This window comes from Phacochoerus africanus, chromosome 6, assembly GCF_016906955.1.
Source record: "Phacochoerus africanus isolate WHEZ1 chromosome 6, ROS_Pafr_v1, whole genome shotgun sequence".
NCBI lineage: Eukaryota > Metazoa > Chordata > Mammalia > Artiodactyla > Suidae > Phacochoerus > Phacochoerus africanus.
The window spans coordinates 94,980,460-94,993,108 of record NC_062549.1 but is presented as its reverse complement, the minus strand read 5'-3'; the positions used below and the strand labels follow the sequence as shown (position 1 = coordinate 94,993,108).

The 12,649-nt window shown below is 59.9% G+C and overlaps 1 protein-coding gene across 7 annotated transcripts; it reads left to right on the top strand.

Moving 5' to 3' along the window:
- The first annotated feature begins 219 nt into the window (after positions 1–219).
- On the top strand, positions 220–11,656 carry ADAM15 (ADAM metallopeptidase domain 15). 7 transcript variants are annotated; one of them, XM_047784387.1, is made up of 23 exons: positions 228–393; positions 1,617–1,723; positions 2,362–2,438; positions 3,115–3,193; positions 3,352–3,428; positions 3,508–3,700; positions 4,778–4,843; positions 4,926–4,994; positions 5,072–5,241; positions 5,407–5,491; positions 6,238–6,386; positions 6,468–6,642; positions 6,915–7,007; positions 7,138–7,442; positions 7,530–7,731; positions 7,997–8,074; positions 8,801–8,873; positions 9,097–9,235; positions 9,578–9,647; positions 10,314–10,385; positions 10,780–10,851; positions 11,113–11,237; positions 11,331–11,656. In XM_047784387.1, the coding sequence occupies exons 1-23, from the start codon at positions 315–317 to the stop codon at positions 11,371–11,373; spliced, it is 2,598 nt and encodes an 865-aa protein (XP_047640343.1). In that variant the 5' UTR covers positions 228–314; the 3' UTR covers positions 11,374–11,656. The 7 variants fall into 7 exon arrangements, 6 of the variants coding, with proteins under 6 accessions (XP_047640347.1, XP_047640343.1, XP_047640342.1 ...); XM_047784386.1 differs by having other exon boundaries at positions 10,311–10,385; XM_047784389.1 differs by lacking the exon at positions 10,780–10,851.
- The last annotated feature ends 993 nt before the right edge of the window (positions 11,657–12,649 follow it).

Here is a 12,649-nt window from a genome sequence, read left to right as displayed (position 1 = left end):
CGACTCCCAAGCCGGTCGAACCAGGCCTCCGCTCCCACCCTGCACAGTAGCCAGAAAGTGGCGGGACAAACCAGCTAGGGCAGCGCAGGGAGTCGAAGTCGTTGGCCGAGTCCCCGCCTCTTTGGGACTGGGCGCTCGGCGGAGGCGGGGCCTTCCCGGGGGCGGAGCCTGGCCCTGGGCCCGGTGGGAGGGGGCCGGGCGGAGCCTGGTGACCGCTCTGCGCCGGGAGGTGCGCGAAGCAGACCCGGCCGCCGCTGCTCCTCGGCGAGCGGCCCAGCACCTGCTGCCCTCGCCCAGCCCCGGGCCCCGCTGCCATGCGGCTGGCGCTGCTCTGGGCTCTGGGGCTTCTGGGCGCGGGCAGCCCTCTGCCCTCCCGGCCGCTCCCAGATATAGGTGAGTGTTCAGCCAGGAGCGGGCCGGGGGCGGACTGGGAGGATGCAGGGGTAAGTCGGGAGGCACTGGGGTCCTGGGGTCGGCTGGAGACCCTGGGAGACCCCAACCGGGGCGCAGCCCGCCCTGGTCTGCTGTCCTGGGCCGAGGGCTCGGCGACTCGGAGATGGAATGGAGAAGGAAGGAGGGGGGATGCCGGCGCTCGCTGCCCGGTTTTCCCCTGCTCCGTCCCTACGGACACTTTTAGGCTCCGGCATCAGGCACCGGGGGCCTGGACCAGCGCCTCCTCGGGATCGCAGTAGAGGGTCGCTGCTCCCCAGGACTGACGTCTTCGCTCCTCTGGGGCCTAGCTGCCCGTTCCACCCGGTGCCAGGGCGCCGAGTAGGCACGACTCCTAGGGTTTGGCGAAGAGAATTCTTCCTGGTCCCTCATCCCAGGCCTGAGCGGCCAGACACCGCTCACCCTGGTGCTGATGCCACCAGAAGCCTTGCTGGGCGGGAGGGGGTCCGGGAGGAGTCGGGAGTGGGGAGAATTGGCCAGGAAAGAGACTGGGACACCAACTCCTCCTTGGAACTTTCACTTCCCGCTGCTGTCTTGGGCCGGGGGCCGAGAGGGCAGGCGCGGGTGGAGTGTCCGGAGGAGAGAGGACCATTGTGGAGGGCAGGGGGCGGACTCCGGGAGGAAGCGGAGGCTGTGGGGAGCGGGTGTGCCTCGTTGGGCATGAGGGGTGTTTAGGGAGGGGGGTGTTTGCACTGCTCACCCAGAAATGGGCGTTGCCGGCATCTCTGATGTGAGGAAAGGGAGGGTGAGTGGGCACCGGGCCACAAGGCTTCGCCCAGTCCTGAGTGGGGGCGTTCCTGGGGCTGGGGGGGGTGGTCTTTGGAAGGGAATGGGAACTGGGGGAGGGTCCCTGTGAGAACCTGGGATTGGCCTGAGGGGGGACAGGGAGGGGCCACAGGCTGGACAAACTGAACTTCTTTCTAGGGACTTGTGGATGGGTTGGTGGGATGGAAGGGAAAAATTGGAGAGAGGCACGCCCCACCCCACCCCCTGCCCCGTTTAGTAGTCTCCTTTAAGTGCCAGCATGCAATGCAGGAGTCCTTCAAGCAGAGAAGGGCCTGGCTATGCTGGGAGCCAGGTGGTTCAGAGGATATCAGCACCCCACCCCCCCAGTCCTGGTGCTGATTCTCTCAGCACTCTCTCAGGGTGTCCCGGGGTCTCTGCAGGTGGCACTGAGGAGGAGCAGATGAGGCCAGAGGAGGCCCTGAATGGGCCTTTGGAGCCCCAGATCCTTCAGGACAACCTCACCCTCAGCCTAGCAGAGGTGCTTCCGGTGAGCCTCCCTCGCCCCCCAAATAAAGAAACACACCCCCACCGGGCACCATCCTGAATAAACAGGTGTCTCGAGGCAAAGCCTGGTGGAGCAGCAACCAAGTGGACCTCACTGCAGCATGGCCATCCCAAGTCTGGCTGCCTCTCCCTCCGCACAGCCGGCACCTGGCTTCACTTAGCTCCCTCTCCCCTCTATGCACACATCTGTCTGCCTCGGCCCCGCCCAACCCATCCATCTCCACGGAGAAATTCTGAGGCCAGACTTGCTCTCTGGGTCCCCTGTTGTCAGTTTTCTCAGTGGGGGGCCTTGGAGAGGGTCAGGGCCTCACCAAATACCCTCCCTTCCCAATTCTAAAGCTGAGTCAGAGGAAGGGCTGGGGCCCACACCGGGTGCTCCACCGTGCTTCCTCTCTGGGCAGGAAGCCGAGAAGGGGGGGCTAGGATACCTTCCTTGACCTCCCCGCACGACCCCCCAGAACAATGCCCCAGGCCAGGCAGGGCTTCCTGGTCCCTCCCTTGGGATCCCCCCACCAATGATCTAATCGTTGGTGCTCTCCTAAGGGCCTGAGGTTTTCTGGTTAGAGAAGATAGGAGTTTGGGGCAGGGCCAGGGAGGTGACATACCCTCTGGTGCCCACAGACCGGTCTGCCTGAGGCTTTGCGGATCAAGTTGGAATTGGATGGTGAGAGTCATATCCTGGAGCTGCTACAGACTAGGTAATACTGACAGTGGTAACATTAACAACGACATGGTTAACAACCTATAGAGCATCGCCACGTGCCACGTGCTAAGAGCTTGAACTCATTTAATCCTCCTAACAACCCCATAAGGTAGATACTATTGTGTATTTTTTTTTTCTTTTTTGTCTTTTTAGAGCCGCACCTGCGGCATATGGAGGTCCCCAGGCTAGGGGTCTAATTGGAGCTGTAGCCGCCGGCCTACGCCACAGCCACAGCCATGCCAGATCCAAGCCATGTCTGTGAACCTACACCATAGCTCACGACAACGCTGGATCCTTAACCCACTGTGCCAGGCCAGGGATCAAACCTGCGTCCTAATGGATGCTAGTCAGATTTGTTTCCGCTGAGCCATGACAGGATCTCCCACTATTATGTGTTATTATGGGCCTCGTATATGAAGTCAAGGCACAGAGAGGTTAAATAACTTGCCCAAGGTCCCACAGCTAGTGTGTGGTGAAAACTAGAATGGAACCCAGGTAGCCGAGCAGAGTTTGAGGCCCAGCCACCCTACTCTGCTGCCTCCAGGGGAAGCAGGAGGGTGGAGGAGATTACCTGCCCCCCAGCCACCCATCTACCACCTCCAGGCCTCAGGCTGTCACTGCACCACCTTGGGAGACAGCTGACACTGCCTTCCTTTTTCTTCATTCTGCAGGGAACTTGTCTCAGGCCGCCCGACCCTGGTGTGGTACCAGCCTGATGGCACCCGGGTGGTCAGTGAGGGACACACTCTGGTGAGTCTGGCTATCTTATACCTCGTTTCTAGTGCCAGGGAGGAAGGGAGGGGACGACCGGAGGGCGGGAGGACATCGTGTGTCCGCACCAACGGGCTAGTCTCCTGGGCTCATGCCCTGGCCTGGCCTTCAAGCTGGCATTTGTGCCTCTGTTGTAGGAGAATTGCTGCTACCAGGGAAGAGTGCAAGGCCACACCGATTCCTGGGTCTCTGTCTGCACCTGCTCCGGGCTCAGGTACAAGAGCCAAGATGGACAGAATGAGGGGACACAAGGCATGGCGCTAGAAAGTGTTCTGACCTGTGTCTTTCCATAGGGGCTTGGTGATTCTGTCCCCAGAGAGAAGCTACGCCCTGGAGCAGAGGCCCGGGGATCTTCAGGGTCCTCCTGTGATCTCCCGGATCCAAGACCTCCTCCTGCCAGGCCACACTTGTGCCCTGAGCTGGCCTGCCCCTGTGCCCATTCAGGCACCACCAGAGCACCCCATGGGACAGCATCACATTCGCAGGGTGAGGATGAAGAGCAGGGGGGTTGGGCTTCTGGTGTCCCCAGGGCTGGTCCCCGGGCCCTCAGAGCTGTTTGTTCACGGTAACAAGAGCTCCTGCTAATGGAGCGATTTCCCAGTACCAGGTTCTTTGTGAACACTCTTCTTTGGCTTCCCAGCAACCCTGGGAGGTAGGTACTGTCTATAGCTCTATTTTTTGTGATAAAAGTAGCTCAGAGCAGTTAAGTGACTTGCCTAAGGCCCCTCAACTAATAAATGGTATATCCAGGATTTGGATGCAAGTACTTGACTCAAACTCCTCATCCAGGAGTTCCCGTCGTGGTTCAGTGGTTAACGAATCCAACTAGGAATGATGAGGTTGCGGGTTCGATCCCTGGCCTTGCTCAGTGGGTTAAGGATCCGGCATTGCCGTGAGCTGTGCTGTAGGTCAAAGAAAAAGCTCAGATCCCGCATTGCTGTGGCTGTGGCATAGGCCTGCAGCTACAGCTCTGATTTGACCCCTAGCCTGGGAACCTCCATATGCTGCGGGAACAGCCCAAGAAATGGCAAAAAGACAAAAAACAAACAAACAAACAAACAAAAAACTCCTCATCCATATGTATCTCTCACTTGGATGTAGCCAATACATAGTGACCTATCATAAAGCAGTAAGAACCCAATTCCCTAATTTATTCAGTGTGGAGAGCAAAATTACTTACCTTATAAGCTTACTGTGAAGATCACATATATGTAAATTCTTAGAACTCTGTCTGGTGTATGTTAAGTATTTGACGGTGCTTAGAACGCTGCCTGGCATAGTTAAATATCTGATGGTGTTGGCTTTTTTTTTTTTTTTTTTTTTAATTTGGAAAAAGCACTGAATTTGAAACAAGAATAGCAGGGCTCTACCCTCAGCTTCATAGCCTATTCTTAGTCCATTTTGGGCACATCCCTGGCCTCTCAGGCTCTCCTTGGTTCTCTGTAAAACAGGCTCTTCACTGTGTGACCACACAGAGTGGGCGTGGACACAGCCTGGTTAGCCCTGCGTGGCCGCCGGTGGTGAGTGGTGGCTGTGCCTGACGCTCCTTCCTCTTGTCCGCAGTGGAGGCGGGACGTGGTGACAGAGACCAAGGTTGTTGAGCTGGTGATCGTGGCTGATCACTCCGAGGTGAGCCTGCTGGCCCCTGCATGTCCTCCCCTGATCTCTGCCTGCCCGACCGCCTTTCATGGTCACCTCTCTTGACCCCCAGGTCCGGAGGTACCGGGACTTCCAGCACCTGCTGAACCGCACCTTGGAAGTGGCCCTCCTCTTGGACACAGTGAGTGTTGGGCCCCGCAGCATCCTTATGGCCCCTGAGCACAGGAACCCCTCTCCTGAGCCCCAGTTCTCTTGCAGTTCTTCCGGCCTCTGAATGTCCGGGTGGCCCTAGTGGGCCTGGAGGCCTGGACCCAGCACGACCTGATAGAGATAAGTCAGGACCCAGGTCTCACACTAGACAGCTTCCTCCACTGGCGCCAGACAGACTTGCTGCCTCGGTTGCCCCACGACAGTGCCCAGCTGGTGACGTAAGACACACACCCCCCCGCCCCCCTCGTCTCCCCAGGCTCAGCGAGCAGGGCCTGGCTCTGCCCCAGCCTGGCCAATTTCACACCCCGACTCCCCTACCTGAGGCCTTGAAGCTCTGGCCACCTTGGCTTTTGGCCCTAACCTTTGACCTCTCCATCCCACAGTGCTACGTCATTCTCTGGGCCCATGGTGGGCATGGCCATTCAGAACTCCATCTGTTCTCCTGACTTCTCAGGAGGCGTGAACATGGTGAGCTATTTCCGTGTCTCCTCCTCATCCCCAAGGCAGTTCCTCCCAACAGGGGTACCATTTAGTCACTGAACCCCCTACATTACTAACCCCAAAGCCGAGTGTATGGAAGGGGGGGTACATGATGTGGACTCTGCTGCCTGGGGTCCCCTGACCTGTGTCTGGCTCGTTAGTGTACACAGTCTTTATTACCTGGGAGCCCTTCCCACTTCTTGGGGGAGGAGGGAGCAGCTGAGCCCCCAAAAAACAGAGGTGCTCTGGAGTTCCCATCGTGGTGCAGCAGAAACGAATCTGACTAGGAACCATGAGGTTGCAGGTTCAATCCCTGGCCTCACTCCGTGGGTTAAGGATCTGGCATTGCCATGAGCTGTGATGTAGGTCGCAGACATGGCTGGTGTCCCATGTTATTGTGGCTGTGGTATAGGCCGGCAGCTGTAGCTCCGATTTGACCCCTAGCCTGGGAACCTCCATATGCTGCTGGTGCAGCCCTAAGAAAAAGCAAAAAAAAAAAAAAAAGAAGAAGAAGGCAGAGCAGAGGTGCTCTGCCAGGGCCACATAGTGAGAGAGGGGGAAAAGAGCTGAGCCAGCACCCAGGTTTCCTGCCACCCAGGCCTGGGCTCTCCTTCTACTTTAGAAGCACTTAAAGAGGGAGGCGGTGCCTGCTGAATGCCCAAGAGATCAGATGAGGAGAGAACAGGAGCCGTCAGGCTGGTGCTGGACCTGGGGTATCCCCTCCCCAATGACAGGACCACTCCACAAGCATCCTGGGAGTCGCTTCCTCCATAGCCCACGAGTTGGGCCACAGCCTGGGCCTGGGCCATGACTCACCTGGGAACAGCTGCCCCTGTCCAGGTCCAGCCCCAGCCAAGAGCTGCATCATGGAGGCCTCCACAGAGTGAGTAGCTGGAGGAGGGAGGGGAGCGGGCAGGGGTGGGCGGCCATCCGCAGCCCCAACCCTCCTTGCCGCCATCCCCAGCTTCCTGCCAGGCCTGAACTTCAGCAACTGCAGTCGACAGGCCCTGGAGAAAGCCCTCCTGGGCGGGATGGGCAGCTGCCTCTTTGAACGGCTGTCCGGTCTGCCCTCTATGGCCAGTGTCTGCGGAAATATGTTGGTGGAGCCCGGAGAGCAGTGTGACTGTGGCTTCCCTGATGTGAGCCCCCTCCTCCAGAGCCTCGCCTCACTCCCTCTGCGCCCTCACCCCAGCTCCTGGCCCTCTCCCATCTCCCTGAGCCCCTCTCCCCACCTCCCTGTCTTGGGGAGACAGATCACCTATTCCATCCGGCTCCAGTGTTTCCTTGCTGTGTGCATCCTTCTGGGTTCAGGCTCTGGGAGGAGGGACTGGGTTGGGCGCTCAGGCCCAGCCTGCTCTGAGGCTCCCCCACCCCCCACCCCACCCCCGCCACCCCATGCCCTTGCCCGCAGGACTGCACTGATCCCTGCTGCGATTACTTCACCTGCCAGCTGAGGCCAGGGGCACAGTGCGCGTCTGACGGACTCTGTTGTCAAAATTGCCAGGTGGGCACAGACTGGACTGGCCCCTCCCACCCAGAGCCCACCTGCCAGGGGCCAGGATGGGAAAGGTCATTCTGACCCCCAGGGCCTGGTTTGTCCAGCACCCACCCTGATGCTTGGCCACCCTCCACAGCTGCGCCCAGCTGGCTGGCAGTGCCGCCCTCCCAGAGGTGACTGTGACTTGCCTGAGTTCTGCCCAGGAGACAGCTCCCAGTGCCCCCCTGACATCAGCCTGGGGGACGGCGAGCCATGCGCTGGTGGAGAGGCTGTGTGCGTGCACGGGCGTTGCGCCTCGTATGCCCAGCAGTGCCAGGCTCTCTGGGGGCCTGGGGCCCAGCCTGCCCCGCCGCCTTGCGTCCTTACTGCCAATACACGTGGGAACGCCTTCGGGAACTGCGGGCGAAGTCCTGGTGGCAGCTACGTGTCCTGTGCCACTAAGTAAGTGAGGGAAGCTGGACTCTCCCCTGGGCTGGTGGGAGCCTTGGCTCCACCCCCACTGACCCTGCGCCTCTTCCCTAACCCCAGAGATGCCATGTGCGGGCAGCTTCAGTGCCAGGTGGGGAGGGCCCAGCCTCTGCTGGGCTCAGCCTGGGATCTGCACTGGGAGGTGCTGGAAGCCAATGGGACCCAGCTCAAGTTGAACTGCAGCCGGGTACACCTGGACCTGGGCAACGACGTGGCCCAGCCCCTCCTGAGTTTGCCTGGTACAGCCTGTGGCCCTGGCCTGGTGAGCAGCCTGAGGGGGCGGGACCAGGGGGAAGGGGTATCTGGACGGGGCTCTGCTTATGGCCCGGGCCTCACTAGCTGCCAGCGCAAATGGCACAGACTGAGGGGAGTTCAGGTCCTCACTTCAGATGGAGCCAAGCTCTGCCAGCCTGTGAGCCTTGGTTTCCCCAACTGTAAAAGTGGGGTGGGCCCTGGCCGTGTTGGCCTCCCAGTGACAGTAAGGCCAGTGAGAACGTGACCTTTGCCCTTCTCTCTCCACGGGGCAGGTGTGCCTCGACCACCGATGCCAGCCCGTGGAAATCCTAGGAGCCCAGGAATGTCGAAGCAAATGCCATGGGCATGGGGTGAGCGGGTACAGGGGATGGGAAGGGCAGGAGGGAGCCTCTGGGAAGGAAAGGAATGGTGGGCTTTGGAATAGACACGCATGGGTTCTAATCCTTGCTCTACTACTTCTTTTTCTCTTTCTTTCTTTTTTTTTAATCTTTTGTTTTCTTAGGGCCGCACCTGCGGCATATGGAGGTTCCCAGGCTACAGGACTAATCGGAGCTGTAGCCGCTGGCCTACACCACAGCCACAGCAACGCGGGATCCGAGCCGCGTCTGTGACCTACACCGCAGCTCACGGCAACGCCGGATCCTTAACCCACTGAGCGAGGCCAGGGATCAAACTCTCGTCCTCAGGGATACTAGCTGGGTTCATTAACCACTGAGCCACAACGGGAACACCTACCACTTCTTAACTGTGTGACCTGGGGCAGGTTATTAACCTCTCCGAGCTCTGTTTCTTCATCTCACTAGTGAGCATAATAGCACCCACTTCCTGGGGCCCCTGAGACGAGTATGAAAGTTTCTAGCACAGGGAGCAGCAGATAGAAGGCGCTCACAGGGCAAGTGTGACCTAATTTCCTCTGGCACAGATGGAGAGTCCCTCTGTCCAGAGCACGGGCACCCTCCACCCCATCATCCTGAGCACACCTTCCAGTCATGGATACCTGAGATCTTGAAAAGCTGGGGACCTGGAAACACGGCCCGAAGTGCAAAGCCTCTCACTGTTCAAACTGTCCCTCCTAGGTCTGTGACAGCAACAGACAGTGCCACTGTGAGGAGGGCTGGGCACCCCCGGACTGCATCACCCACATCAGAGGTAGCAGGGGGTGCAGGGCGGGGGCAAATGGGGAGCATCCTTCACCACCCCCTTTTTCTGACCCCTTCACTACTGGTTCCCTGACTCTGTAACCCCTGACGTTTCACCTTCTCTGATCACTTGACCTCACTCCCTGCCCACCCTACTCCCAACACCGCCTCTTCCTGGGTCTAGAGTTCTTAGCCCTGCCCACCTTCAAACCTGCCCTTGCTCCGCCCCACAGCCACCAGCTCCCTGACCACAGGACTGTCCCTCAGCCTGCTGTTGTTGCTAGTCCTGGTGCTGCTTGGTGTCAGCTACTGGCACCGTGCCCGCCTGCGCCAGCGACTCTGCCAGCTCAAGGGACCCAGCTGCCAATACAGGTACCAGCCTCCCTGCTACCAACTTTCTCAACAGCTCTGAGCCCTCCCCACCCTGGGACGTCTCCGACGCCTGGTTCTGAACCCAAGCCCCTCAGACCACACCTGACACCCCACACACCTCCCTTTCCTACATGCGCCAGGGAACTCTTCACCTGACCTGAGGATGGGGCCAGGGGAGGGGGGGCTCCTTCAGGCTGATCAATTTCCCCTCCCCACTTTTGATCTGGCCTAAACCACACTCCAAGGGGCCACAAAGAGTTAAGCCCACGCAAGGGCTGCATATGGGTGGAGAACAGGGTCCGAGTCTGAGCCCTCTCCCTCCTTGCCTTTCTCCATGCTCAGGGCAGCCCAGTCGGGTCCCCCGGAACGCCCAGGACCCCCACAGAGGGCCCCTCTGATGCCAGGTGCCAAGGTAAGCCTGTGCCAGAGGAGAGAGGGCCCCGCCCTGGCCGGGCATCCAGCTTGGGCCCTGGGGCAGGGACAGGGGGTGTCAGGGATTGAAGGCTCAAGGCTCAGAGAAAGACGTGCCTTGCCCCAGAGTCAATCAGAGGAGTCAGGGCCAGTCCTCCCCTCCCCTCCCCTGGCTGCAGGCTGAGAAGCAGAGTCCAGCCTGGACTGGGGAGGGGCAGTCACCTAGAAGAGGGAGTGTTGAGCTCTCTGAGCTGGCCAAGCCGGTGGCTTTGAAAGGTGGGTCTACCTGTGCTCCCAGCAGCAGAGGGCATGAGGGTGTGGTACTCGGAGTGACCTGCAGTGTGACAGGACCTGATGAGGCCCTGGTCACCATGTGTAGAAGGGCTGGTTGAGGGCCGCTGCTCTGAGCCCTCTGGATCTGATGACAAGACTGTGTGCGGAGGTAGTCTGCATGTCCATGCCACCACGTGTCACCCCCTCTGCATGCAACTGAATAACTGCATGCACAGCCCCCACTACCCCTAGGGTCCTGGCTGCCCCTCCCTGGGTGCTAACACCTCTCTGCCTGCATCTGTCTCTCTGTTCCCCCTCCCCCCTCCCCCAACCCACCTCCCCCCCCCCCCCCCCCCCCCCCCCCGCCTGTCTGCTTCTCCTGCTCTCTTAGCAGGCTAGTGCTCTTGGCTTCCCGGCCCCTCCCTCCAGGCCGCTGCCTCCTGACCCCGTACCCAAGAGACTCCAGGTAAATCTGGGCAGGGCAGGTGGGAGGCTTGGTGCCCAACTGCCGTTCTCATCCCTGTTCCCTGCCAGTGGCGCTCTTCATTAGGGGACCAGGGTGCCCCTCAGCCTACAGACACTCTGAGCCCCAGAAGCAGCAAAGGGTGAGCCTCCTGCCTTGGTTTCTACCACCATCTGGTGGTCAGTGGCGGGACTGCAGCTGACCAGGGACACCACAGTGACCCACACTTTTCTCCCCTGAGACATCTGCTGGCATGAACTCAAGCCCTGTGCGCATGTTCTCATTCTGTCCTGCCCCTGGCTGAATCTGCATGTGGACCTGAACCCTTCGGGAGACCCACTGCATACCCACTGCCCCTGGCTGTGCTCTCATAGCTACTGCCCCTTTCTCTGTTCAGGCTGCGCTGGCTGACCGACCCAATCCCCCCACCCGCCCTCTGCCCGCTGACCCGGTGGTGAGGTGCCCGAAGGTAACTGGGGGGAGAGAAGGGCACAGCCTCTTCCCTCACCCAGGGCTGTGGTGCTGGTAGCCTTGGCAGTGGTGCCCGTGGCAAGATGCCCCCTGTGCCTAAGGGCACAGATCCCAGGGGCATCTTTAATGGTGACAGGTTTGTTTGGAGATAAAGGTGACTTCTAGTGTCACCCCTCAAGCTGGGGTTCCCCAGCACCAATGCATTGGAGGTGGGCAGCATACCCCCTCCCAAGCTGGCCTCCTGCCTTCTCTCTCTCAGCCTCAGGGGCCTACCAAGCCCCCACCCCCGAGAAAGCCACTGCCTGCTGACCCCCAGGGCTGGCGCCCTTCAGGTGACCTGCCCGGCCCTGAAGCTGGAATCCCGCCCCCGGTGGTACCCTCCAGGTAAGGAAGGAGGGGAGGTAAGGATGGGCCGGCGGGGTGAGTCGTCTGGGGAAAGGGGACCTCTGACATTTTTCTCGGCTTCCCGCATCCCAGGCCTGCGCCGCCACCCCCAGCAATGTCCTCCCTCTACCTCTGACCTCTTCTGAGGTTCTGCTGCCTCCAACCTGGACTTAGGACTTCAACAGGCGGACCCGACCGCCGAACTCCCCCTCGACGACTGAAGTAGCTGGAGCCTGGACGCTACGGAGCAGGCATCCTAAGACCAGGCACCTACTTGCACTGTCGAGCAGCACCCTGGGGACCCACCCATGCAGTGGCAGCTGGTGGTTGGGGAGGGGCTGGGCGCTGGACGGGGCTGAGGGAGGTGCACGTAGCCTGTCTCTGCTCAGCCGCAATAAACGTAAGGAGCGCGCCTTGAAGTTTGTCTGCTTAAGGAAGGTCTCCCATGCCGCGATTCCAGGTCTGGCCGCCAGGAGACGCTGCCGCCCCAGACGAAGTCCGGCCGGCAAGAGTCCCAGGCTGGGTTCGCAAGTGTCCCCGGGCCGCTCGCGGCTCGTTTATGCCCAGCCTGGGATGACTCTCTGCACAGTTCAGTAGCACAAAGGGCGTTGTACGCTCTCTGCCACCCCCAGTCGCTACGTCCTTGCCCCCAACCCTGCGCGGCCTCTGGCGGCGGCCATCGACAAACCAGCCAAGCTGTTGGATCCGCCGTCCCCACCCTCTGACCAGTGGCTGGGAAAAATGGAATTGGCTGGTGCTCTCAGAGCCCCGGAGCTGGGGCGGGGCGGGGCGGCGGCTCCCACGATCCCAAGGCCGCACACCTGCCTCCCCTCTCCCCCGCCCCCACCTGAAGGTTCGGGAACAAAGGTGCTTTGTACCGGCCGCAACCACCTCATTATTTCGTCTTTGAGACTGGGGACTTCCTTCACCGAGAACGAAGGTGTGGAGCGGGAATGGACAGGCGCCGACTCCGAGACGAGCATCAAGCTCGCCACCTGAGGCTCTGTGGGGGTGGAGGGAATGTCCCAGGAAGCGATTTGTCCCTTCCCCTCGCGCTGTCCCTACGTATGCAAAGAAAAACGAGCAATGGTGCCTAAGATGGCTGGACAAGCTTGGTGGATCCTTGCCCGTGTCTCACTTGCCTCTTTTTGAGCAAAAAGCATGGGCACATATTTAAATATTCCAAAGATTTAATAGGGTTTTCTATTCAGTAGTAATACAGACATGAAAGACACGACCTCCCTAAAACAACTCCTAGACAGTGAACTAAGCCCCTCCACGCCGCCCTCTCGAAATGCAGTCCAGCCTTAGCGAGAGTTTGGTAAGCGGGCGGCGCACCACGGCGCACAGAAGGTTAATCAGAGTTGGCTTTGAATGAAGAGGCGGAGACGCGCCCCCATTGGTGGAAAGTT